The sequence below is a fragment of the Castor canadensis genome, chromosome 12 (assembly GCF_047511655.1).
Source record: "Castor canadensis chromosome 12, mCasCan1.hap1v2, whole genome shotgun sequence".
In the NCBI taxonomy this organism is placed as follows: domain Eukaryota; kingdom Metazoa; phylum Chordata; class Mammalia; order Rodentia; family Castoridae; genus Castor; species Castor canadensis.
In genome coordinates, this window is record NC_133397.1 from 78,297,696 (window position 1) to 78,323,073 (window position 25,378).

General features: G+C 40.4%; 1 protein-coding gene across 1 annotated transcript; it reads left to right on the forward strand.

Moving 5' to 3' along the window:
* Positions 1-1,456: 1,456 nt before the first annotated feature.
* LOC141410453 (gamma-tubulin complex component 4-like) lies at positions 1,457-23,473 on the forward strand. Its single transcript, XM_074049025.1, has 12 exons — positions 1,457-1,495; positions 5,207-5,335; positions 7,119-7,241; positions 7,626-7,679; positions 8,123-8,179; positions 10,747-10,826; positions 13,195-13,201; positions 13,326-13,449; positions 13,662-13,786; positions 21,098-21,148; positions 21,523-21,628; positions 23,248-23,473. Exons 1-12 carry the CDS (start codon positions 1,457-1,459, stop codon positions 23,439-23,441), a joined length of 1,089 nt encoding a protein of 362 aa, XP_073905126.1. The 3' UTR covers positions 23,442-23,473.
* The last annotated feature ends 1,905 nt before the right edge of the window (positions 23,474-25,378 follow it).

Below are 25,378 nucleotides of genomic sequence, written 5' to 3' on the forward strand. Positions count from 1 at the left end.
GTAAGTCCCAGGGTAGTGATCTGTAAGTCACTCAGCTGAGAAAGGGGAGGTCCTAGGGGAGCAATCTGTAAGTCACTCAGCTGACCGAGGGGATGTCCTGGAGGAGTGATCTGTAAGTCACTCAGCTGAGAAAGGGGATTTCCCAGGGGAGTGATCTGTAAGTCACTCAGCTGACAGAGGGGAGGTCCCAGGGGAGTGGTCTGTAAGTCACTCAGCTGAGAAAGGGGAAGTCCCAGGGGAGTGGTCTGTAAGTCACTGAGCTGAGAAAGGGGAGGTCCCAGGGGAGTGATCTGTAAGTCACTCAGCTGACAAAGAGGAAGTCCCAGGGCAGTGGTCTGTAAGTCACTCAGCTGACAGAGGGGAGGTCCTGAAGTAGTGATCTGTAAGTCACTCAGCTGAGAAAGGGGAGGTCCTAGGGGAGCAATCTGTAAGTCACTCAGCTGACCGAGGGGATGTCCTGGAGGAGTGATCTGTAAGTCACTCAGCTGAGAAAGGGGATTTCCCAGGGGAGTGATCTGTAAGTCACTCAGCTGACAGAGGGGAGGTCCCAGGGGAGTGGTCTGTAAGTCACTCAGCTGAGAAAGGGGAGGTCCAAGGGGAGTGGTCTGTAAGTCACTCAGCTGAGAAAGGGGAGGTCCCAGGGGAGTGGTCTGTAAGTCACCCAGCTGGCAAAGGGTAAGTCCCAGGGGAGTGATCTGTAAGTCACTCAGCTGGCAAAAGGGAAGTCCCAGGGGAGTGATCTGTAAGTCACTCAGCTGACAGAGGGGAAGTCCCAGGGGAGTGGTCTGTAAGTCACTCAGCTGACAAAGAGGAAGTCCCAGGGGAGTGGTCTGTAAGTCACTCAGCTGACAAAGGGGAGCTCCCAGGGGAGTGATCTGTAAGTCATTCAGCTGACAGAAGGCAGTTCCCAGGGGAGTGGTCTGTAAGTCACTCAGCTGAAAAAGGGGAGGTCCCAGGGGAGGGGTGTATAAGTCACTTAGCTGACAAAGGTGTCCTGTCATGAAGGTGACACCTGGACTGTGGTCCCCGCCGTGGATCAGGTCACAGGTAGGTCAGGTCCTGATCGTGACACTGGCCTTCTGACGTCCTTCGGAGCAGGTGACCCACCCGGGAAGCCCTGAGATGGCCCTCAGGCTGTGTGTGACCTGTGCCATCCCCGGAGCAAGTGACCCTGACGCCCCTGAGGGGACACTGGCATTCCTTGACTCAGGACACTGGGCAGGACGGGACCCCGCTGTCCCAGGGCCAGGCCACGGTCCTGAGCAGGGCGTGCTGACCGCCACGGGGCCAGGCCAGTGTCACGGGGGCCATTGTGACGTCACTGGAGGCAGAGACTCCTGGGAGGGACACTGTGACATCACAGGGGACGGCCACCCACCCGGGAGGCTGGGGACATATCTGGGGAGGGCCTTGAGGGTCACAGGTCATCGGGATGACTGACAGGTCACAGGTCACCATGGTGACAGACGGGGATCACCAGGTCGCCATGGCCAAGGTGACCTCAGGCCTGGAGGAAGGAACACCAAGGTGTGGCTTGGGATCAGAACGGCCAGCGCTGTCCACTCCTCACCCGACCCGGACCTGACCAGGGGGCAGAGGGGACGCAGGTGGCCCTGGTCCCCCGTCACAGAGACGGGTCCACTGGCACATGTGAGGCTGGCACCCGCTGTGACTTCCACAAGGGTCACGGTGTCCACCACAGGGAAATATGGCTGCCCGGTGTGACCTTCTGTCACCTTCCTCACCTTCTTCTCCTCGCTCTCCTCCCTCTCCTCCTCTCGTCTTCTCCTCCTCTCCTCCTCTCCTCTCCTCCTCTCCCCCATCTCCAAAATAACCGGAGCAAAACGGACTGGAGGTGTGGCTCAAGCAGCTGAGTGCCTGTTTTGCAAGTGCAAAGCCCTGAGTTCAAAACCCAGTCCCACCAAAAAAAAAAAAGGAAAAAGAAATAAAGAAATCTAGGTCTGTCTGTCTGGTTGTGTCTATTTCTAGGAGAACTGGCAATATAGGCTGTGAAAGAGCAGAGCAGACAAATTACATTCTTAGTCTCTAAAACCTATAAGTCAAACAGATTCCTCTTGTTCTCTGTGAATTTGGGGTTTGAGTTTCGTGAATTGTTACTTTTTGTGTGTTAATCTTTGAAGACTGAATTGCTGTTTCACTTTTCTCCCGTAGAACTTAGTACATCGGCAGTCATATAGGAAGTGTTTGTGGGCTTTTGATTGTTTGAAGTAGAATAGCTGGGGAGGCTGAGGAGAGAGCCCCGAGGAATTCATCTTCCCTTTCCCTTTGTGATTAAAAAAAGAAAAAGTGTCCAGCAGACATTTTTCACCTTTTCATTCCTGAGACCTCAGCTTTAAAGTCACTTCCTCTGGAAAATTTTCTCTGACCGACTGCATCTTTAGCTTCAGTATTCCCCAATGCTGTTATTCTCTATCACAGCAATTTCCTTATTCCCTTTCTAAAACTTATTTCAGTTTGCAGTTAGTGATGTTACCTGTCTATGGTTGCTCTCCCACACGGATTGCCCGTGGAGGCAAAGACCGTAGTGTCTTCATTCACCAACCCAAAACACTTAGCGCAGTCACTGCCACATAGAAGGTATTCAGTTTATTCATGGAAGAAGACAAAAGCATCAAATAGTGGACTTTTCATGGGGCTGTGTTTTCATTTGTCATGAATGCCCAATGTTTATAAAATTATTTTTTATTGTAACACTGAATACATGTCCACATGAAGCTAGGTATGAACTCAGCACACTCCTCTTAAACAACTGTAAAACCAAGTATTTGCAGGGCTAGCGGTGTAGCTCAATGGTAGAGCACTTGCCTAGCGTGTGCAAGTTCTGGGATTTGATCCCCCAGCATTGGAAAAACAATTCTACGAATTAAATATAAGCAAAACTATCAGATCGATAAATTCAAATTAATACTACTCTAATGCAAGGTTTCTCTACCTTGGTTTTTTTGGTATTTTGTGCTGAATAATTCTTTGTTGTGGGTGCTGTCTAGTGCATGGTAAGGCGTTAAGCAGTATTATGGTCTCTACCCAGATCCCAATAACATTCCTCCAACTGTGGAAACCTAAATGTCTGCAGACATTGTCAAGTGTCCCCTGCGGTATAAAATTGTCCCAACTGAGAAACACAGGTCTAATGCAATATAATGTTTTGCTCAAACTAAGTTTGCAACGTTGAGTTTAATAGAATGAGGGAGCTACAGATCTGGCTCTGTATTTTCTGTTTTGACTTCAGTAACTTTAATGTACAGAATGCCTGTTTATGTAAGTGTTGTATAAAATGGTATCAGCTTCAAGGTATTGTTTGCTGTTTCAGGATAGTTAGACAAACTTTTCTAAAACTCTGTCAATAAGGAATAGTCAAATGCCAGTTTTAAGGGGTATCATTGATCGCTGGTAGAGTTGTCTTGTTAATAAAAAGTTGCACATAGATTGGGTGCTGGTAGCTCACACCTATAGTCCTAGATACTCAGGAGGCAGAGATCAGGAGTATTATAGGATTTTGTTCATTTATCACTTTATTGCAGTGACTGGGTTATTGTAGATGTTCATCAGAAGTTGCTTGATTCTCCATTTGTATCTGCCATACCAATATCTAGTAAGCACATGAAAAGATTTCGAACATCACTAATCATTAGAGAAATACAAACAAAACTACGGTGCAATACCACATCTATTTAGATGGCTACTATGAAAAATAACAGAAAATAACAAGTATGGGTGAGGTTGTAGAGGAATTAATATCCTCGTATACTGCTAGTGGAAATGTAAAATGGTACAGTGACTATGGAAAACGGAATAGAAATTACTCAAAAAATTAAACTTAGAATTACTATTATGCTCTAGCATTTCCACTTCTGGGTATATTCCCAAAAGAAGTGAAAGCAAAGACTTAACATATTTTTGCGCCTGTGTTCATAGAGCATCATTCGCAGTAGCTAAAAGGTAAAAGCAATTCACATGTCCATCAAGGGATGACTGGACAGATAAGATGAGGACATTATGCTAAGTGAGGGAAGCCAGACACAAAAGAACAAATACTGTGTGACTGCACTTAACGTGAGGTATCTTGAGGAGTCAAACTTACAAACGCAGAAAGTACAGTGATTGTTGCCAGGGGCTAGGGGTATGTTTAGTGGGTACAAGGTTTCAGTTTGAGAAAATGGAAAGTTCTGGATGTGGATGGTGGTGATGGCTGTACAACAGTGTAAATGCACCTAATGCCATTGGACTGTATGCTTAAAACTGGTTACCGAGGGCTGAGGCTGTAGCTCAGTGGTAGAGCGCTTGCCTAACATGCACGAGGCCTTTGGTTCAATCCCCAGCACTACAAAAAAAAAAAAAAAAAAAGGTTAAAATGGTAGTTTTTTATGTTGTGTATTTTTTTTTAAGTTGAACAAATACATTCTTCCACTACTTTTTTCAACTTGCACTGTGAAACTTTACATAGCAGATTAGGCTATCATTTGGCCTTTACTTAAATTAAAAATACAAATGCAAGCTGGGTGTGGTAGCACACACCTATAAATCCCAGCACTCAGGAAGCTGTGGCAGGAGGACCATTAGTTCCAGGCCCGCCTGGACTACATAGCAAGACCCTGTCTTAAACCAACCAAACAACCCCCAAAATTTCATGAATAATTTGTAAGTCCTGAGATTATGTCTGAGAAACCCTTGAAGTCTATAAGCTCTAGTTTGAACAATATTGCTAAAGAGACTTTGTTGTGACCAAATCAAAAGTCTCATGTCTTTCTAGGGTATTCCCCAAAGATTGCATAAGAAACAGATAATAGTGGCTGCCTAGGGGACATTGACTTTTTTTCCTCCTGAGGTGCTGGGGATTGAACTCAGGGCCTCACACTTGCTATGCAAGTACTCTCCTTGAGTCACACCGTGAGTCTGGCTGACTTATTTTTTAATGTATAGCATCTTGTATTGTTTGACTTCTTCACCACATATTTCCTATTTTAAGAAGCAAGTAATTAAGTCAGGATGGGGAACACCACCATCATAGGAGCTTGGAAATACCTGGTTACCAGAACTTAACTAACATTAAGTGGGCAACTTAAGTAAAGAAGAGAAAAATAGTAAGAAAGGAGAAGGCAGCGTGAAGCACTTGAAGCACCCCAAAGAATGTGGGGCAGTGCCTAGCAGGCAGCAGTTGTTTTTGCTATTGTCGCTCTTCTTGCAGGTGTCCCAGGACTTCCCATTTCTCCACCCCAGTGAGACTTGCGTCCTGAATCGACTCTGCCGGCTTGGCACCGACCACATGCGCTTCACTGAGTTCATTGATCAGTACACAGGCCACGTGCAGCAGCAGGTGGGTCCTGGTCTCGAGATGTGCGCCTCGAGAGCACTGCCAGGCTTTCGGTGAATTCAGGGGTGATTCATGTGTGACAAGTTAGGAATCTCCGGAAGTATTCTCAATTTATGAATCACTGGAAGTTCTCAAGTGAAGGCAAGATCTCAATTGTTTTCTTGTATATAATGCTTTAAAAAGCCTGTCCTCTATTCATATGTGTGTGGTTTTTATCTTGTATAGTAAGGGAGTTTCTCCTTTTCCAAATTCTAAAGATAACTGTAATACCTTTTTTGGGGAAAAGTATAATACATATTTTCTCTTTCATTTTGTGATAAATGAAGACATCCAGTTTTCTAGAATGACACAAGATCAAAACAAAACTGGCGGGCCATAAGCAAGGCTGCTCTGTTTCACTGTATGTCCATGCTGTTCTTAGTGTAGCTGTGAACATTTGTCTTTGGGAACGACTAGTATCCTTTGCAGCATCCTCCGATACACTGCACTTTCTAACCCCTGAGCCCAACCTTCCTACCAATTTGTTGCTGAGTTCTGCTATGCTAACTACCACCACCAGAACCCGAATCACTCCAATCAGTACATAGTCAGAGAGGCTGATCATCTATCATACCCTCTAGACAATTGTTGACTGCAATCCCCCATATAAAACTATATAAGAGGCTCCTGCAAAAAAACAAGCCAGCTGAGCATGGCACTTCACCCCTGTCATCCCAGCTATGTGGAAGACAAAAATAGGATCACAACCCAGGCCAGCCAGGCAAAACCTCAGACCTTATTTGAAAAATAACTAAAAGCAAAAAGGATTAGAGGCATGGCTTAAGTAGTACAGTACCTGCCTAGCAATCATGAGACCCTGAGTTCAAACTCCAGTACCACAAAAAAAGCCCTATTTGTATATAACCAACCTCATGACAAGGGTCTTACAACCCCACATGTTGCTATCAGACTCGTGTTCTTGATGAATTGCCAAGCCAGGCAAGAGAAAGAGCATTAAGAGAAGGATTAAGGTCATTTTCTTTATTTAGTGAATATTTATTTACCCTCTATTCAAAGAACTGTGCTGAGATACAAAGATGAGTAAATTCTGGTCCTTGTCTTTATGAAGCTCTGGTCTAGTGAAAAGCACCTCTAAATAAAAGTACAATTCAAACACTAAATAGAAATGAAAGCAACAATGTGGAACTAATAATTCCCTAGGGAGACTTTGAAAGCGCTTTGCAGACAAGAAGTGCTTAAGCTGGGTCTTGCAAGAAGAGTGCTTGTCAGAAAGATGAGGTATGCAGCTGTGAGTGGAGCACAAGACCAAATTCACAGGAGCAAGAGATAGAAGCAAGGTACATCTGGTAGACTGTGAGTAGTCTACAAATGATGTTAGTTGGAAGGAGTAAAAACAATTTTGGAGAAATAGGTGAAAGTCAAAATGCAGAAGTTTTTGTATGCCATGTAGAAGAATTTGGATATTATTCTGGGACATAAAAAAAAACACCAAAGGGTTTTAAGCTGGGAATGGTAAGGTCAGAATTGAGTTACAGAAAGATCTCCATTGACATTAGAGAGTACAACCTAGTTGTTTGTAACATCTGGGGCTGCTTGGAAAATTAAAGTATTACCAGACTTTAAAATATCATCACTCAGAAGTCTTTATCTTCAACAGGGGTTTCTTCTCATTGAAACACTGCTTTGATATGGAATTCTGTAAGCAAAGACAACATTAGTAATAAGGGATAATGTCTTCCTTGGGTTTCAGGTCCTGAGAAGTTGACTTCTCTTTGTTTCATTTCAGGATCACCATCCATCTCAGCAGGGACAAGGTGGGTTACATGGAACCTACCTGAGGGCCTTCTGCACAGGGTCGGATTCAGTTTTGCAGCCTCATCGTCAAGCACTGCTTGATTTGGAACAAGAGGTGAGAAAGAGAAGATACAGGAAACAGTATCTGTGGGACAGCAGATTAAAGCTTGTTCTTGAATATGACGTGGCTTTGAGGAGTGTCGTTAGTTAATAATAAGCTATTTTCTGCAAGACTGGAGGGGCACAGTGTTCTGTGATTGCCCAAGCCATGATCCAAGTGGCTTACAGATCATGGCAGAGGCTCCTGAATGAGTTTGTAAGAGCTCTTGGCTTTGGTTTCTTTATCAACTAAAAATCATAATAATTTTCTATAAATTATCATTTCTGTTGAACCTAAGACTAACAACAGATTAGTCTTAATCAGATTTTCTAGTTTTCATAGCTCAAATTGATTCAGGTTCTTTGATGTGGAGCTCTAATCACAGTGTTTTTATTGCAGTTCCTGGCTGACCCTCATCTCTCTATATCACATGTCAATTACTCTTTAGGTCAGGTAAGCTGCCCAAATAACAAAATGCCTTGCAATCTGTTCCTGTGGTTGAAATAATTTAATTTATGGCACTATTTTAAGAACATTTTTCCTTAAGGTGTTAGAGCCCAACATTTTGTTTTGTGCATTTTATGTTTTGCTGGACAGGAACTGCTTAAAGAGTTCTGAATTTAGTTTAAATTTAGTTAATTTAGTCTTATATGAATGCTCTATTGATATCCATATTGACAATTATGCCAGCTTCAGAAGTAGAAACTGCTTCTGTCTGACATTTTCTTCCTGTTTGCAGCTAATCCTGACATCACATTGATTTAGGATATAAGATCTTGACTGTTCTGTAGTGTTGCCGTGTTATTTTAAGTTGGACTATTCAGAAACAAAAGCAATTCCTAAGGTGTTTTTTGGCCCCTGCATTTGATTACATACTCTTAATCTCTTCATTGCAGTTCCAGCTCCTTTTTCCCTCTGTGATGGTTGTAGTAGAGCAAATTAAGAGTCAAAAGGTAATCACTTCCCATTTTCCTTTTGCTCTGTTAAGCACCAATGAAATATTAATAATTAATGTTGTCTTACAGTCTTTTTAGAAGACTGTGGTTTTCCTTACTTTTTACTTGTTAATTTATTCATTCAACAATATCTGCTTGCAAAGTAAGCCAAGTTCAGAAAGCCAAATATTGCATGTTTTCACTCATATGCAGAATAATGATAATAATAATGATGTGTGTAGTATAAAAGAGGGAATGTGATAATAATGATGGTGTGTAGTATAAAAGAGGGAATGTGGGGGAGGGAATCAGTTGGAGGAAGGAAGGGAAAAGGAGAGGATGCTGGGGGTAAAGAGGATCAAAGTGTATTATATATATATGTATATATATGAAGAATATGTATATAAATGAAGACTATGTATATATATGAAGACTATGTATATATATGAAGACTATGTATATATATGAAGACTATGTATATAAATGAAGACTATGTATATATATGAAGAATATGTATATAAATGAAGACTATGTATATATATGAAGAATATGTATATATATGAAGAATATGTATATATATGAAGAATATGTATATATAAAGAATATACATATATATATATATATGAAGATAGCATAATGAAACCCACCCAAATACTATTTGAAAAATGGGAAGAGGGAGGATGGTAATGGGAATATAATAGAGGAGGTGAACTTGTTCCAAGTACACTGTACACATCTATGGAATTTTCAGTGAAAACCCCTCGTACTATTAATGATTCCCAACTTAAAAAAACACAATATCCACTTGCTTATCATATTAAGTGTCAGGAATGCAAAAATAAAATGTCATCTTGTCTATAAGCACCTTGTGGTTCGGAAAGCAAAAGAAATGTTAACAGATGCACCCAAGAAAGATCAAAATGCTGTGGATGTTTGGAGGTGACAGCAATTTGCAATAAGGGCTTAGAACTGTTGGGCAAAGATTTTGAGGAGAAGTAGAAAGTTAGTCCTTAGAAAGAAAGAAGGTGGTAGGTTTATGGTTAAGGTGCTGGCAGTTTTGTGAGAATTAGTAACTCACTACGTGAAACCACAGAAGCTTATTTTGTTAAATATTCCTGTTGTTGTCATCACAGATTGTCATCATATGCATTGAAAAGTTAGTGACATGAGATGATCTTTTCTGGGCAGAGTTAATAATGCTGAAGAATAAATGCTTTAAGGTTCACATTAGAGGAAGAATCTGCTTTCCTGGTAAATCAATCCATATTGGACCAAATGGATGAAACATGCTCAGCTTGGGCTGTGGCATAACTCGAGTGGAAGAGCTCCTGCCTAACAAGCACAAAACCCTGAGTTCAAACCCTAAAACTCAGCTCAACCCTACATATCTAAAAATGTTCACCTTGATGAATATAGCTAGCTGTTAATTAATTTACCACATTGCTACTTTATTTTTTCCTGTGTGAGTACAGACATTTAAGTGCTACATTCATGCTATGCCCAACCAAAAAACCAGTGAAGAGGTGCTTCGCAGAACTGATTGCCCTGTTACATTACAACATCCAGCTTTTATCATGCACTCGGCCTATACCAGGCACTGTGCTAAGTGCTTTACATGCATGTTCAATTCTCTAGTAGATTAAATAGGCCAAGGAATGTGCTCAGGGTCACACAGGTGCAAGTAAATGGTAGAACTGGGTTATAAACAGTCTATCTGACCCCAAAGAGTATGCTCTTAACCACTAAGCAATCTCTCAAAACACAGGGAGGAGACTTAATGGTGAGAGCACAGGGTTCCACACCTAGCTACACATCTCAGTTGACTTTCAGCTTTCATTTGTATAGGAAGGAGAGTGGGAAGTGAATAGAGGGATTGCAGATGGGTGAACCTTCTTTCCTGCTAGGATGGTGGTAGAGAAACTAGTGTGCTAATGCTCTACAGAGTTAAAAACGAGGAGATCAAGAGCATGGGCTGAGGGTGAGAAAGGGACTGATGGCAAACAGGCACGAGGGGTGTTATTTTTGGACTGATGGGATGTTGTAAAACTGAATTGTGGTTGTTGCACAGTGCTCTAAATTTACTAAAAGATGTTAAATAATATATGTAAGATGGATGAATTTAAGATACATAAATTATACTTCAAAGTAATTAATTAAAAAGAAGCCTGAAGGACATGGAGGCAGTGAAGTTGGGGAAAGCATATGCCTCATAAGTAGTCTGAATTGTCCCTTTACCTGCAATAAAGACTTTTCCTTGCATTTGGAATTCCAGCTCTACATTACTGGTTTCTTCAGTGCATCTGTTGTCATAATTCATTGTGCATTAGATTACCTGGAGAGCTTGTTAAAACACAGATTGTGGGCCCTATCTGAGAATTTGTGTTTTTGCCCAGTCCATAGGTAATGCTGATGATGCTGGCAGGAGAGGGGATTGCCTTTGGGAAGCACTGCACAGATTTCTTATCATACAGTATGTCCCCAATATATATCTCCTGAATTGTGCCCTTTCTGTTGACTATAGAATGAGTTTATGTTGTATGAATTGTTAAAATGTAATTCAGTTTGACAAGGCTGTATTTCCACAGATTCATGGTGGTCAAATCCTGGAAACAGTCTACAAACACAGCTGTGGGGGTTTGCCTCCAGTTCGAAGTGCATTAGAAAAGTAAGTTATGGCTTACTTAGGGATTGGGGATAGAATGGGGGGTGGGTCAAGTGACTTCTCACAGGTTTTCTTTTCAGGTCCTCTGAGTTATCCCTCAGAGGAAAGTTATGACCAGGATAGAAAGCCTCATGAGCAGAGAAGCCCAGGAAATCCCTGTGATGGCTCAAGGCATTGCAAAGAGAGGGTTATGAAGTAAAGTATCAAAGCCAGGATTTTGCTACCAAGACAAACTCAAGGTGATCCTTTTTAAGTTTGGATTTCATTATCCTTGTAGGATTCCCATTGCATGGCCAGATATTGCTTGCCATGTTTAAACGTGTATTTGAGTAGCCCATGTTTTTACATCATGATCCTTAAAAATATTTATCCCATAATGTTTTATCAGCAAATTAGAAAATTACTAGGTGTAAAAGAAAAATAAAGATGTAAGTCACTTAAATGACTATTCAGTCTACATGTTCAGTGCAATCCTCATCAAAATTCCAGTGACATTCATTACAGAGATTGAAAATTCAACCTTAAAGTTCATTTGGAAGCACAAGAGACCGTGAATAGACAAGACAATACTGAGCCAAAAGAGCAACACTGGCGGTGTCACAATACCCAGCTTCAAACCATACTACAGAGACATAGCAATAAAAACAGCATAGCACTGGCACAAAAGCAGGTATGGAGACTAGTAGAACAGAATAGAAGACCCAGATATGAATCCATGAGGCTATGCCCACTTGATTTTTGACAAAGGCGCCAAAAACATACAATGGAGAAAAGACAGCCTCTTCAGCAAATGTTGCTGGGAAAACTGGGTATCTGCATGCATGTCTTTCACCCTGTACAAGTATCAAAGTGAATTAAGGGTCTTACTATAAGAACTGAAACTTCTTCTGTTGTGCAAAAACTTCTGCACAACAGAAAAAACGGTGGTCACCAAATTGAAGAGGCTGTTCACAGAATGGGAGAAAATCTTTGCCAGCTATACATCTGACAAGAGATGAATAACCAGAATATACAGAGAGCTAAAAAAACTGAACTTCCAAAAAATCAATGACCCAATGAAGAAAAGGACAAATGAACTGAACAGAGCTTTTTCAAAGGAAGAAGTCCAAATGGCTGAAAAACACATGAAATGTTCCCTATCCCGAAAAACACACGAAATGCTCAATATCCCTAAAGAAAATGCAAATCAAAACTACATTAAGATTCCACCTCACTCCTCACACAAGCAACAACAAATGTTAGCAAGGATGTGGGAAAAAAGGAACACTGTTGGTGGGAATGTAAATGATACAACCACTATGGAAAACAGTATGGAGGCTCCTCAAAAGACTAAAAATAGAACTGCCATATGATCCAGGAATCCAATCCTAGGGACACCTGAAGGAACGTAAGTCAGGTCATAGTAAAGGGACCTGCATGCCCTTGTTTATTGCAGCGCTATTCACAATAGCTAAACTATGGAAACAGCCAAGATGCCCCACTACTGATGAATGGATTAAGAAAATGTGGTATTCAGATACAGTGGAATTTTATTTAGCCACAAGGAAGAATGAAATTTTGTTATTTGCAGGTAAATGGATGGAACCGCAGAACATCATTGTAAGTGAAGTTAGCCAGGTTCAGAAGGCCAAAGGTCACGTTTTTCTCTCATATGTGTAATATGGACCTAATACAAATACAAATACAGTTGAAAAACAGGTCATGCTAAGGGGAGATCACATATGAGAGAGGGAGGGTTAAAAGAAGGAAGTTAAAAAGGTAAATATGAGGGGGGATAGAGGGGTTAGGGGAGCGGGTAGGGAGAAATTACTCAAACAATGTATGCACGTGTGAATAAATGAATATATGTGTGTATATATATATATATATTTACATCAAAAATTTTTAAACAGGTGAATATGGTTGATGTACTTCCTATACAAGAATGAATATAGAATTTTTAAACCTGTTGAAATCACCATTAGAAAGGGACTAGGATAGAAAGGAAAAAAATAGAAATGAACTAATTCAAGTAAAAATACATACATACATTCACTAATTCAAGCTAAAATACATACATACATGGAAATGTCACAAGGAAACTCCCTGTACAGCTATCTTAAGCAAACAAAAATGTCATTTTTTTCAGTTACAAAATCAAAGAACAGAAGGGCAGAACAGGTCCTATCTGGAGGGTTGGTAGCAGTGGCGGTTGGGGGGGGGAGGGTGTGGCAAAAGGGTTGAGAAGGGTGACTGTGGTGCAAATACTGTGTACACATGTATGTAAATGGAAAAGTGAGACCTGTTAAAAGTATTCCAGGAATGGGGGTGGGGGGAGAAAGGAATGATGGAGGGGGTGAATTCAAGTATGATATATTGATATATTGTTAAGAACTTTTGTAAGTATCGCAATGTATCCCCAACACAACATAAATAAAAGTGCATACATATATATATATATGGATATAGTCACTTGATAGACTATAAAGCCATTAAATTATAAATACCATAATGTGTCTGAAGCAGTTTTCCCTACGGGTAGAAATTTTGCCATCGTACATTCCAGTGAGAGTTGCTGAAAAAATCCTCTTTGTTGGAGAATCTGTTCAGATGTTTGAGAATCAAAATGTGAACCTCACTAGAAAAGGTAGGAATCTCCTTGCCCAGTATGCCACATCTGGGCAAGTCTCTTTCGTATTTGGTGGCCCAAAGCAGGCCTGGTCAGAATAACTGGAGCAGCAGTTGACTGCAAGAGCTGCACAGTCTGACAGGTTTGCCTGAGAAGCTGCTGCCCTCTCCAGAGCCCTTATCTGGCCTGGCTGTCTCCTCCTCTTTTGACAGTACCTTCCTATTATGCAGGGTCCATTTTGAAGAACCAGGAGGACACTTTTGCTGCAGAGCTCCATCGGCTCAAGCAGCAGCCACTCTTCAGCTTGGTGGATTTTGAGCAGGTGGTGGATGGTATTCGTAGTACTGTGGCTGAGGTTTGTATTCTTCTTACATTGTTTAAGGAAAAAAGTGGACTAGGACTTGACTTTGGTTTTTTCTTTTTTTGGTGGGACTGGGGTTTGAACTGAGGGTTTCACCCTTGTACAGCTCTACCACTTGAGCCACACCTCTAGTCCATTTTGCTGTGGTTATTTTGGAGATGAGATCTCAAGAACTGTTTGCCTGTACTGGTCTTGAAGATCCTCATGATCTCAGCCTCCCAAGTAGCTAGGATTACTGGTGTGAGTCACTGGCGCCCAGTGACTTGTCTTTTTTTTTGTTTTAAACATGGCTAGAGCTTAGCTTTGAGAGATTTGTTTTGAGAGAATTGAAGGGCAATATAGAAAATATCTATATTGTTTTCTCTGTTTTTAAAATAGAGGCAGAACTAACTTTGCCATTCCACATCTGATGGATACTTTTTAGTTAATTAATTAGTTTAGTTGAATAAAGGGGAGGCCTTGGTTTCATTTATAACAGTCAGCAGTTTGGGTTTGTTAATGTAGTTGGCAAACAACTCCAAGAAAACAACTGATTCTGACTTCATTTAATGCATGATATATTTGTCTGGCTCTATAACATACTTTCACTGTGTACATGATAATTTTAGGGGGAAAGCAAAGTATTAGCCAACCTGCCTGGAGTTACGCAGTAAATGACAAAAGTGAGCTCAAAAACCAGGTCTTGTGACTCCCCCAGTTCAGTCTCCTTAAGTTTGAATGTGCTTCAGCCACCAACTTAAATTGTGGCCATTTTTCAAATGGCCGTAATTTCATTTGACTCACAGTTGGTGTTTCTTGCAAATATGTGTCATACTAATCCCTTTTGGGATTAATCTCTTCCTTTTAACTTTAATTTTAAAAAGTATACATACTAAACCAAGCATGGTTGCACAAGCCTACAGTCTTAGCACTCAGGAGGCTGTGACAGGAGGATCATGAGTTTGAGGCTAGCCTGGGCTACATAGCAAGACCCTGTCAAAAAAAAATATGTATGTATGTGTGTATACACACATATACACACATACATACATGCTAGAGGCACCTACTTCTAAAGTTCGAAAACAGGCAAAACTTACCTGGTGCTAGGTGTCAGGATAGTCTTGTCCCTTGAGTCTGCACAAGGCTTCCAGGTGCTATTTCTTCTTGGGCTAGGTTATGCATGTGTGTTCAATTGTGAAAATTCTTCAACGTGATTCATGTGCTTTTCTGTGTGTATTTTAGTACTTTAACAAAAAGTTTTTAAAATTCTTAGATACTTAAAGAGTTTTTATTTTATTTAATTTATTAATTTATTTTGCAGTACTAGGCTTGAATTTAGAGCTTACATCTCGAGCCATTCCACCAGCCCTTTTTTTGTGAGATGGATTTTTTTCGAGATAGGGTCTTGTGAACCATTTACCCGGGCTGGCTTTGAACCACAGTCTTCCTAATCTCTACCTCCTAAGTAGCTAGGATTACAGGTGTAAGCCACCAGCTCCCAGCTTTTTTTTTTTTTCTTTTTGGGGGCAGGAGTGGGATTTGAACTTTGGGCCTTGCACTTATTAGGCAAGTGCTTTGCCATTTGAGCCTGCCTCCAGCCAAAGAGTTTTTATTTTAATTATATCTTTAATTGATTAATGCTTATATAGAGAAATGTATAGGAGAATAATTTTTGTTGGCTTAGTTTACACTGCAGCTTGTTCTAATAGTTCGAGTCTATAGATTCTTCTATGTAGATGATACTACCTGAAAATAATGAAAGTTGCAAAATACTTCCCATTTTTAAACTATAGTGGAGGTAAAATTGGACCCCTTTGACTTGTTGACCCTTAAAGATTATGCATTTCCTTTTTTCTGATGTTTACTGTAGGCTTCTGGAACATAAGTTTATCAAATTAAAGTAATTCTATTTCTATTTTAGTAAATGTTTTATTAAAAATAAGGTTGAATTTTACCACTTCCCTTTCTGTATCAATGAAGGTGAAGTTTCTTGTTCTGGGTCCATTTCTACTTTAGTCTACTTGCCTAAAATTCCTACTTAGATTTTTTTTGAGGGGCAGATCAGGGTTTGAACTCAGGGCTTCACACTTGCAAACAGGTGCTCTACCACTTGAGCCACACCTCCAGTCCATTTTTGCTCGGGTTATATTGGAGGTGGAGGTCTCATGAGCTATTTGCCCAGGCTGGCCTTGAACCACTATCCTCCCAATCTCAGCCTCCCAAGAAGCTAGGATTATAGGTGTGAGCCACCAGTGCCTGACTCTTCTAGGTTTTTCAAATGTTCACTGCATTTTTGTTATCTACAGTCATCCTAATATGCCGTAGCATACTAGAATTTCTTGCTCCTCTCTGTTACTTAGTACCCATGCATCAACCTTTCTCCATCCCTCCCCTCCACACATTATCCCTGGCCTCTGGTATCTGCCATTGTATTGTCAACTGATAAGAGGCCAACCTTTTTAGATTCCACACATGAGTGAAATCATTCATTACTTGTCTTTTTGTGCCTGGCCTTTTCACTTAACATAATGATCTCCAGTTCCATCCATGTTGCTGCAATGACAGGATTTCATTCTTTTTATGTCTGAATATTATTTCATTTTGTGTGCCACATTTTCTGTATCCATTCATCAGATGATACACAATTAGGTTGTTTCTATCTCTTGGCTGTTGTAAAGAGTGCTAAATGAACATGGGAGTGCAGATGTCTCTTCAACATACTGATTTCATTTCTTTTGGATTTATACCCAGTAGTAGGATTGCTGGACCATATTGTGGTTTTATTTTTAATTTTTTGAGAGGCTTCCATAGTCGCTGTACTAATTCACTTTCCCTCCAATGGTGTGCAAGGGTTTCCTTTCCTCCACCCTTATCAGTACTTGTTACCTTTGGTCTTTTTGATAATACCCATTCTTAGTGAGGTGATATGATATCTCATTTTGCTTTTGATTTCCCTGATGTTGAGTAATGTCAAGCATTTTTAAATGTACCTCTTGGCTCTTGGGTTTTGTTTTTTGATTTGTTTGTTTTGAGAAATATCTATTCATGTCTGCTGCCCCCCCTCTCTCTTTTTTTTTTTTTTTTTTTTTGGCTATTGAGTTTTTAGAATTCCCTATGTATCCTGGATATCAACCCCGTGTCAAGGGTACAGCTTGCAAACATTCTGTAGGTTGTCTCTGTACCATGTTGACTGATTGCTTCCTTTGTCGTGCAGAAGCTTCTTAGTTTGATGCAATCCCTCTTGTCTGCTTTTGTTTCTTAAGCTTTGGGAATCTTGTCCCAAAAGAATCTTTGCCCATTTTACTGTCCTGAAGCATTTAAGTTTTTAATCCATTTTGGGTTGATTTTTTGTAGCTGGTGAGAGATAGGGATCTCTAGCTTTATTCTTCTGCATGTGAACATCCAGTTTTACTAGCACCATTTATTGAGAAGACCATTGCTTCTCTAGTGTGTATTCTTTTTATCTTTGTTGAACTAGTTTGCTATACATGCATGGGTTTACTTCCTGGCTCTATCTCATCCCATTGGTCTGTGTATCTATATCTGTTTTTCTGCCAGTACCATGCTGTTTTGAGTACTGTAATTCTGTAGTCAGTCAGTATAATGCCTACTGTCTGCTTTGTTCTTCTCTGCTCAAACTGTCTTAGCCATTTATGATTTTTTTATTTTTGAGACAAGGTCTTACTATGTAGCCTAGGCTGGCATTGAACTATTGATTTTCTTGCCTCAGCCTCCTGAGTGCTGTGATTACGGACATGCATCACCATGCCTGGCCTTATTCAGGAATTTTAATGGTTCCATATGAATTTTAGAGTCACTATTTCTAGTTCTATGAAGAATATCATTGCTATATTGGTAGGGATTGCATTGATTCTGTAGGTCACTTTGGTCAATTTTAACAATATTGATTCTTCCAATTCACAAACATGGGATGTCTTTTTAGTTTTTTGTGTACTCTTCAATTTCCTTCATCAGTGTTTATTTTCATTGTAGAAAATTTTCACTTCTTTGGTTAAATTTATTCATAGATATTTTATTTTGGAGAGCTGTTGTAAATGGGATCACTTTATTAATTCCTACTTCAGATAATTCACTGATGACATACAACAGTGATGCTGACTTTTGTATATTGATTTTATACCCTGCAATTTGCTAAATTCAATATTCAAATGTTTTATTAGTTGCTTTTTTGGGATTTTGTGTATAAGATACCATCCGCAAAGTGACAGTGTGACTTCTTTTCCAAATTGGGTGTCCTTTCTTTCTCTTGCCTGATGACTTTGGCTAGGCCTCCAGCACAGTGCTGAATAAAAGTGGTGAAAATAGGCATCCTTGTCTTGTTCCAGATCATAGAGCTAAAGCTTTCAGTTTTTCCCTACTTGGTATAAATGGTGTTTATCATGTTAAGGTACCTTCCTTCTGTACCTGATTTTTTTTAATGTTTGTTATCATGAAGGGATGTTGGGTTTTATCACATGAGGTGACCTGTGGCTTTTGTCACATTTATTGATTTGCATATATTGAACCATCCTTACATCCCTCAGATGAATCCTTCTTGATCATAGTATATAATCTTTTAATGTGTTATTGTGATTCAGTTTGGTAGTTATTTGTGGAGGATTTTTGCATCTATGTTCATCAGAGATAATGACCTTTGGGGTATGGCTCAAGTAGCACTTGCCTAGCATGCACAAGGCCCTGGGTTCAATCCCCAGTACTGCAAAAAACAAGTAATAAATAGAATAGATTTAATTTTTTTTTAAAAGAAGGATATTGGCCTGTAGTTTTCTTTTTTTGTTGTATGCTTATCTGGTTTTCATATTAGAGTAATGCTGGCCTTGTAAAACGTGTTTGGAAGAATTCCTTCCTCTTCTGTTTTTTTTTTTTTTTTTTGGAATAATTTAAGGAGATTTGGTACTGAGTTCTTTAAATGTTTGTTAGAATTCAGCAGTGAAACCAGGGCTTTTTCTTTGATGGAGGGAATTTTTTTACTGATTCAATCTCATTACTTGTTATGCTCTATTCAGGTTTTCTGTTCCTTCATGATTCAGTCTTGTTTAGATGTACATGTCTAGGAGTTTGTCCATTTCTTTTAGGCTGTCAAATTTGTTGGCCTATAGATGTTCCTGATAATCTCTAATGATCTTTTGTATTTCTGTAGCATCAGTTGTAATGCTTTCTTGTTCTTTAAGTTACTCTTTTTCCACATGGGAAGCCTGACTTCTAGGTGCTTTCTAAGGGCTCTGTCTATCTTCCATATATGCATCGCTCTGACCGTATTCCACAAGTTTTTGGCACATGGTATTTTCACTGTCATTCTGTTCTAAATAATTTCTTTGGGGGCCGGGGCTTGTTACTTGCAAAACAGGTGCTCTACCACTCGAGCCATACCTCCGGTCCATTTTGCTGTGGTTGTTTTTTTAGAGGTGGGGTCTTGCAGACTATTTGCCTGGGCTGGTCTCGAACTATGATCCTTCTGATCTCAACCTCTGAATTAGCTAGGATCACAGGCGTGAGCCACTGGCACCAGCATGTTCCAAGTATTCTTTTTTTTTTCCTTTTATTCATATGTGCATACAATGTTTGGGTCATTTCTCCCCCCTTCCAAGTATTCTTAATGTTCTTTCTGATTTCCTTTGTAACAAAGGAATTTTTTTTAATTTTGTTCCAGTATAGTTAGAGAACAGTGTATTTGAGACTGGTTTAGTAAGTTTCCTTCATAGACTAAAGCAGAATCTGGGTTTTTGTTTTTAAGTGTTCTGCATGTGCCCAGAGAATGCATATTATATGTCAGATGTGAAGTTCTAAATCCTCATTTAAAGCTGTGTGTTTAAGTATAAAATATGCATATTCATACTGCCATTATCCTTACTTTTATGCATATTTATCAGGAGTACTTTAAAATGTTGGCCGCTGTCATGGGTCAGATTTCCCAGGAAACACATTCCATGACTAAGGTTTAGGTGAAGGAAGTGAGGGCAGCAGAACTGAACAAAGGGAGGTCACTGTGACACAGCTGCAGCAGGAACTGCAGAGCTTCACAGCTGGCGGAGCTGTGATGCTAGGATGGCCCTTCACAGGTGTCCCAAATTGAAGCTGGGGGTCAGGCCCTGTACCCCTGCATCTGCTAGTTACTGGATGTAGACCGCCTTAGGGAGACACCGGAGCCTTGGGTAAGGGAAGATCCCTGTAGCCGAGGACAGTTTCCAGACTGCCAGCAACAGGCCAAACTCCCAGCCACAGGTTAAGGCGGGTGCCTTGGTCTTGGAGTGATCTGAATAGCGTCCTGTAGCGTCCACGCAGCCTGTTTAAAACTAGTACTTCCCACAGGCAGTGTTGTATCTTTTACCCTTCCTGCGTCTAATTATTTTGACCTGTGGCCTTATAATCCCTTGGAGGTGTCGGCTGTCTTGTCCAGTACTGTGTATTAGAGAAGGGCCACAGGCCAGGTCCTAATTTGTGTTAGTTCCAAGGAGTTAGAGGGCAGGGACTGAGCTATGGAGTGGAAAATTCCACCACCTTGAGCTGTTATCAGTCACTCCACTGGGCAAATCCTGTAGACGGGACTTTACCTTCATGCCAGTTAGGAACTTATTCCTTCATATGAATTTTCAGCCTCGCTGAATTCTCTGAATAGTGTTAATGCTCTCAACGTCAGTTTTCTTGGACTTTCCTTACAGATAGTCATAGCGTACATTGCTTTTCTAGTTATACACACATACACACACTTTTGCTTTACCTTATGGCACTCGCGCAGTCTTTGGAATGTACTTTACAAAAGGCACAGTGCGGAATTACTTTAAGGGTGCCTCACCATTAACTAGGTGGTGACTTTTAGTATATATCCTTTACCAGAATAAAGAAGTTTCCTTCTCTTCCTTTCTTGTTTAAAATTATGAACAAATGTAGAATTTTATCAAATACTTTTTCTGCATTGGTTGAGGTAATCATATAGTTTTTTCCTTTAAGCTTTAATGAAGCGAATTACATTAATGCTTTTAGATTTTACTTTTTTATTGAGATAAAACTCACATAAGTCAACATTTTAGCCATTTTAAAATGGTGTATACAATTCAGTGGTTTTTAGTATATACATAGGCTTGTGCAACTGTTATTACTAATTTCAGAACATTTCTATCTCGTGGGTTTTTTCTGTTTTGCTTTTACTGTTAAACTATCTGTTCATTGCTGGATTTACTGAAATTAGTCACACACACACACACACACACACTTTTTTTTTAACATTGCTGAATTTGTACATAACTATTCTTTGCAGGGATTTCACTATAATGAATTTTTGTCCTTTTATTGTTGTTCTTTTCATAGCACCTCTGGAAGCTGATGGTAGAAGAGTCAGATTTACTGGGTCAGCTGAAGGTAATAACTTAGGTATCTTTTAGTTCTTAAAATGATGTTGGTGGGCAGTGACTTCCAGGCAGGGGTGCCTGTACCGAAGACTTCATAGTGAACTCATTTGTTCTTAACAAGTGAGAAAACTACTTTATGCTACAATCTACTGTAATACAAAGATTTGACTTGACTTCCTTCTGGTGTAATATAATTATGTTGCTGTTCAATAAATGGCACTAACCACAAAGGAGTGCTCCTGTTAAGAGGAATGGCTAATTATGCCTCTTCAAAATGCCAAATGCCTTTAGACAAGACTGGGAATTATATGTGTAATTTCCTCAGAATACTGAGGATCTTCTGGCCCTGCTTTACTGAATTATAAATTGGAATTCTTTCCTCAGATCATTAAAGACTTTTACCTTCTGGGACGAGGAGAACTATTTCAGGCCTTCATTGACACAGCTCAACACATGTTAAAAACACCAGCCACTGCAGGAACCGAGCATGGTAATTCCCTTGTGGTCCTGAGAATGACTGACTTACTGAAGTTGCAGGGTATTTCTTGGCTGCTGCTGATGCTTTCAGGCCTACTCCATATTTGAGCTACCTGGCGAGTTAAGAGCTGTGTTTCCAAAGATGGAAGGGCTCTCAGGTAAGCTTCATGCAAAGGTCACTGGGAGCAGCACCTTAGTGCCGTGACCCTTCCTGGTGCATACCTTCCAGCTAGGGGTCATCTCATGAGATTATATCATGTCTATCTCATATTGTACTTATTGAGACCTGCAATGTGTAGTATTGTATGAGAACATTTTAGGTTCTCAATTATGGAAACCTGCTCTGGGTTAATCTAGTTAGAGAAGGGGAACCTATTTGCTATTATATCTGAAACCTCAAACAACTGAAACGAGAGACTTGGATAATATCAGGATTCTCTCTTTGCCACATCTTCGTTGCATCTCCTGTGCACTCTTTTGGTGACCTTGCAGGTCTATCAGAAGCAGGTCTCCCAGTGACCTCTACTGAAGGAAGCAGACCAGGTCTATCTGGTAGCAAGTTAAAGAAATTCTAGATAAAAGGTTTTGATTGGCCATCCCGGATCACATGTCTATCACTGTAGTAGTCAAAGAGGTCAACCATTAGGATATTCCTAGTTCAGCAAAGTGTCCACCCCTTGATCGGTTAATGGCTATTTCCATTCAGAATACATGAAGAGAGGTGGGTAAGACACCGGGCACCAGTGGCTCACACCTGTAGTCCTAGCTGCTTGGGAGGCAAATCAGGAGGATTGCAGTTTGAAGCCAGCCTAAATAGTTTGGGAGACCCTATCTCAAAAATATCCAACACAAAACAGGACTGGTATAGTTGTTCAAGTGGTAGAGCACCTGCTTAGTAAGCATGAGGCCTTTAAGTTCAAACCCTAATACTGAAAGAAAGAAAAAAAAGAGAGGTAAGGATCAGAGCCAAGAAAAAAAAAAAACAAAAAACAGCAGTTATTGTTTTTCTAGCCTAATAAGACAATAGGTATCCACTGTAGTTAAATAGTACTTTTTTGGTTGCAGATATCAGAAAACCCAGTTCCAACTCACTTAAATAAAGACAATGAAAAGGAAAAATTATTATTCTCATAACAAAAGCTCATAGGTGTGATGACTTTAGATAAAGTTTAGATAAAGTTTGATTCATAATGCCTGTAGTATTTGATCCCTTTTCATTTTTCACCTTTGCTTTTCTTCTCAGTCAGGATTTGAATGGTAGCAAGATAACTTCTAACCAAGTTTACATCTTACTAAGTCTTTGCTTATTTAAAAAAAAAAAAAAGAGCTGCACTCACTAAATACAGCCTCTGGATTGGCCTAGTTCAAGTCACGTTCATATCCCTAAACAAAATAGTGTAACAAGGTAGACTATTACAGCCCATGTGATCATGCCTGGGTCACCTGCCTAACTCAAGAATCAGGTATTGTCACCCCACTGGAACTGCATCAACTGTACTAGGCAGGGATGATTCTTTCAGTGGCTGTTACTAGCAGGGAAAGGAGGAATGAATGCTGGTCAGGCAAAAGCAACAGAGGTACACTGCTCTCTGCTGTTAGCTTCCATTTTAGCCTTTATGTTCTTTCCTGCAGATGTAAATGTGGCCTTTCAACAGTCAGCACACAAGGTATTACTGGATGATGACAACCTTCTTCCTCTGTTGCACTTGACAATTGAGTATCATGGAAAGGAGCACAAAGGTTTGCCTTTCTTTCCTGTCTCCCTGCTTCTCCTGGTTATCCTTTTTCCCTTTCTGCTTCTATCACCGTCCATGGGAACCATATAATTTTGAACTTTAGAAATCCAGTGCTATAATTTTGGGGGGGGAGGGGAGGAGGGTATGGGGACTTGAACTCAGGGTTTCATACCTGTGAGGCAGACACTACCACTTGAGCCATACCTCCAGCCCACATTACTCTAATTTTGTATGAGAGAAAAGAGAAGTCCAGAGAAGTTAAATGAGATGCACAGGCCAGGTCATGTTGGTTTTGTTTTCGTTTTGGGTTGGGTTTTTTGTTTGTTTTTCCCTTTTCATGCTGCTGGCATCATCTCTGCTTATTTAATTCTAGTCTCCAGATTTTAAGGCTGAAAAAAGAGTCACTGTGGGAATTTCTTCCAAAAATGTCCTTGCTCTTTGCCTTTTGTATCCATCTTATGCTCTGCCATTTCCACCTCCCCTGAGCTCTCATTTCATGAGTGGTACTCATCTTGTTCACTCTCTGGTTCTAGTTAACCTTTTTTTTTTTTTCATTTCTTTTCTTGGTCGTAGTGGATGCTACTCAGGCAAGAGAAGGACCTTCTCGGGAAACTTCCCCCCCAGGAAGCCCCCCGCATCTGGCTGGGCAGCTCTAGGTCTTTCCTACAAAGTACAGTGGCCACTACACATTCTCTTCACCCCAGCTGTCCTAGAAAAGTGAGTATTTCTAAGTTTCTGACAGGTAAATATCACCCACCCAACTAGTTTTTTGTTGTTGTTGTTTGAGACGGGGTCTTACTATGTAGCCCAGGCTGGCCTTGAACTCAAGATCCTCCTGCCTCCATCTCCCGAGTGCTGGTATTACAGATGTGTACCACCACACCTGGGTAATTTTCAGTTAAACAGTTCTACATACCAGAGGTCGCAAAATCACATGCCTTCGAGGGGCTAGACAGGTCACATTCACTAATAAGTGAGACTGTAGGCATAAGCCAATAGGAAGTGCTGGGATGAATGGGAGGGTATACAGCCATTTAAAACAATCACAGTTTTTATTAATCTTCCAAATAATAAGCCATTTGTAGGGTGGCCTTTGGGGACAGAATCAGAATCACCATAACCCTTGGTTCATAACATACTACTGATCACTGCAGGACCCTCCTGCCTGCCTTCCTACACGCACATCGTAAAGCTGCTTCTAAGCACAAACACTGGAACACTAGTGATAATGTCCCAGCCCTGCCTGCACGCTTGTCTCTCTCAACTCAAGGTGACAAATACCATAAACCCAGTTTTTTTTTCCCCCTGTGGTTTTATAGTATCTACATATATTCCTCAAAAGGTTTTTTGGTTTTTGTTTTTTCCTCAAGAACTATTAAAAAACCACGTGAGGGGGAAAAGAGCGTGACGGGGAGTGAATTCGATAGAAGTACATTACATGTGTATGAAAATAGCAACACGAAGCCTACTAAAAGCTGTTAAAAAGAGGAAGGGGGGATTAAAAAAGAATAATATAGACAGGTTGAATTTGACCAAAGTACACTGTATGCATGAATGTAAATATCACAATAAAACCTCTTTGTATAATTAATTTATGCTAATTTTTATTAAAGCTATTTAAAAGGATGTATGTGGGTTGGGGGCATGACCAAAGTGATACAGCACCTGCCCAGCAAGCATAAGGTGCTGATTTCAAATCCCAGTACTGGGGCCAAGAGTCATTTTGTTGTGCTGTACAGCTTAATTTCACTTTAGCTTCTGTGTGATATTTTATTGTAAATGTAAGCTACACTGTATTTCTCCACATCTCTAACCACTCTTCTTTTCTGTATCCCATTTGTTGGGGAAGAGGTGGGTGACATAGAATTCTAGTGTCTGTCATGTGGGCGGTATGAGGATAAAGTCTGTGTCTTCAGCAACCTGATATTCCCGTCCTAGGTACAACGTTGTTTTTAAGTACTTGTTAAGTGTGCGTCGGGTCCAAGCTGAACTGCAGCACTGCTGGGCCCTCCAAATGCAGCGCAAGC

Coding starts and splice junctions, on each gene's coding strand:
- LOC141410453 (XM_074049025.1), top strand. CDS start 1,457: ATGGTGACAGACGGGGATCACCAGGTCGCCATGGCCAAG. Junction 7,680..8,122: donor TCAATTACTCTTTAGGTCAG/GTAAGCTGCCCA, acceptor TCTTCATTGCAG/TTCCAGCTCCTTTTTCCCTC. Junction 8,180..10,746: donor AGCAAATTAAGAGTCAAAAG/GTAATCACTTCC, acceptor GTATTTCCACAG/ATTCATGGTGGTCAAATCCT.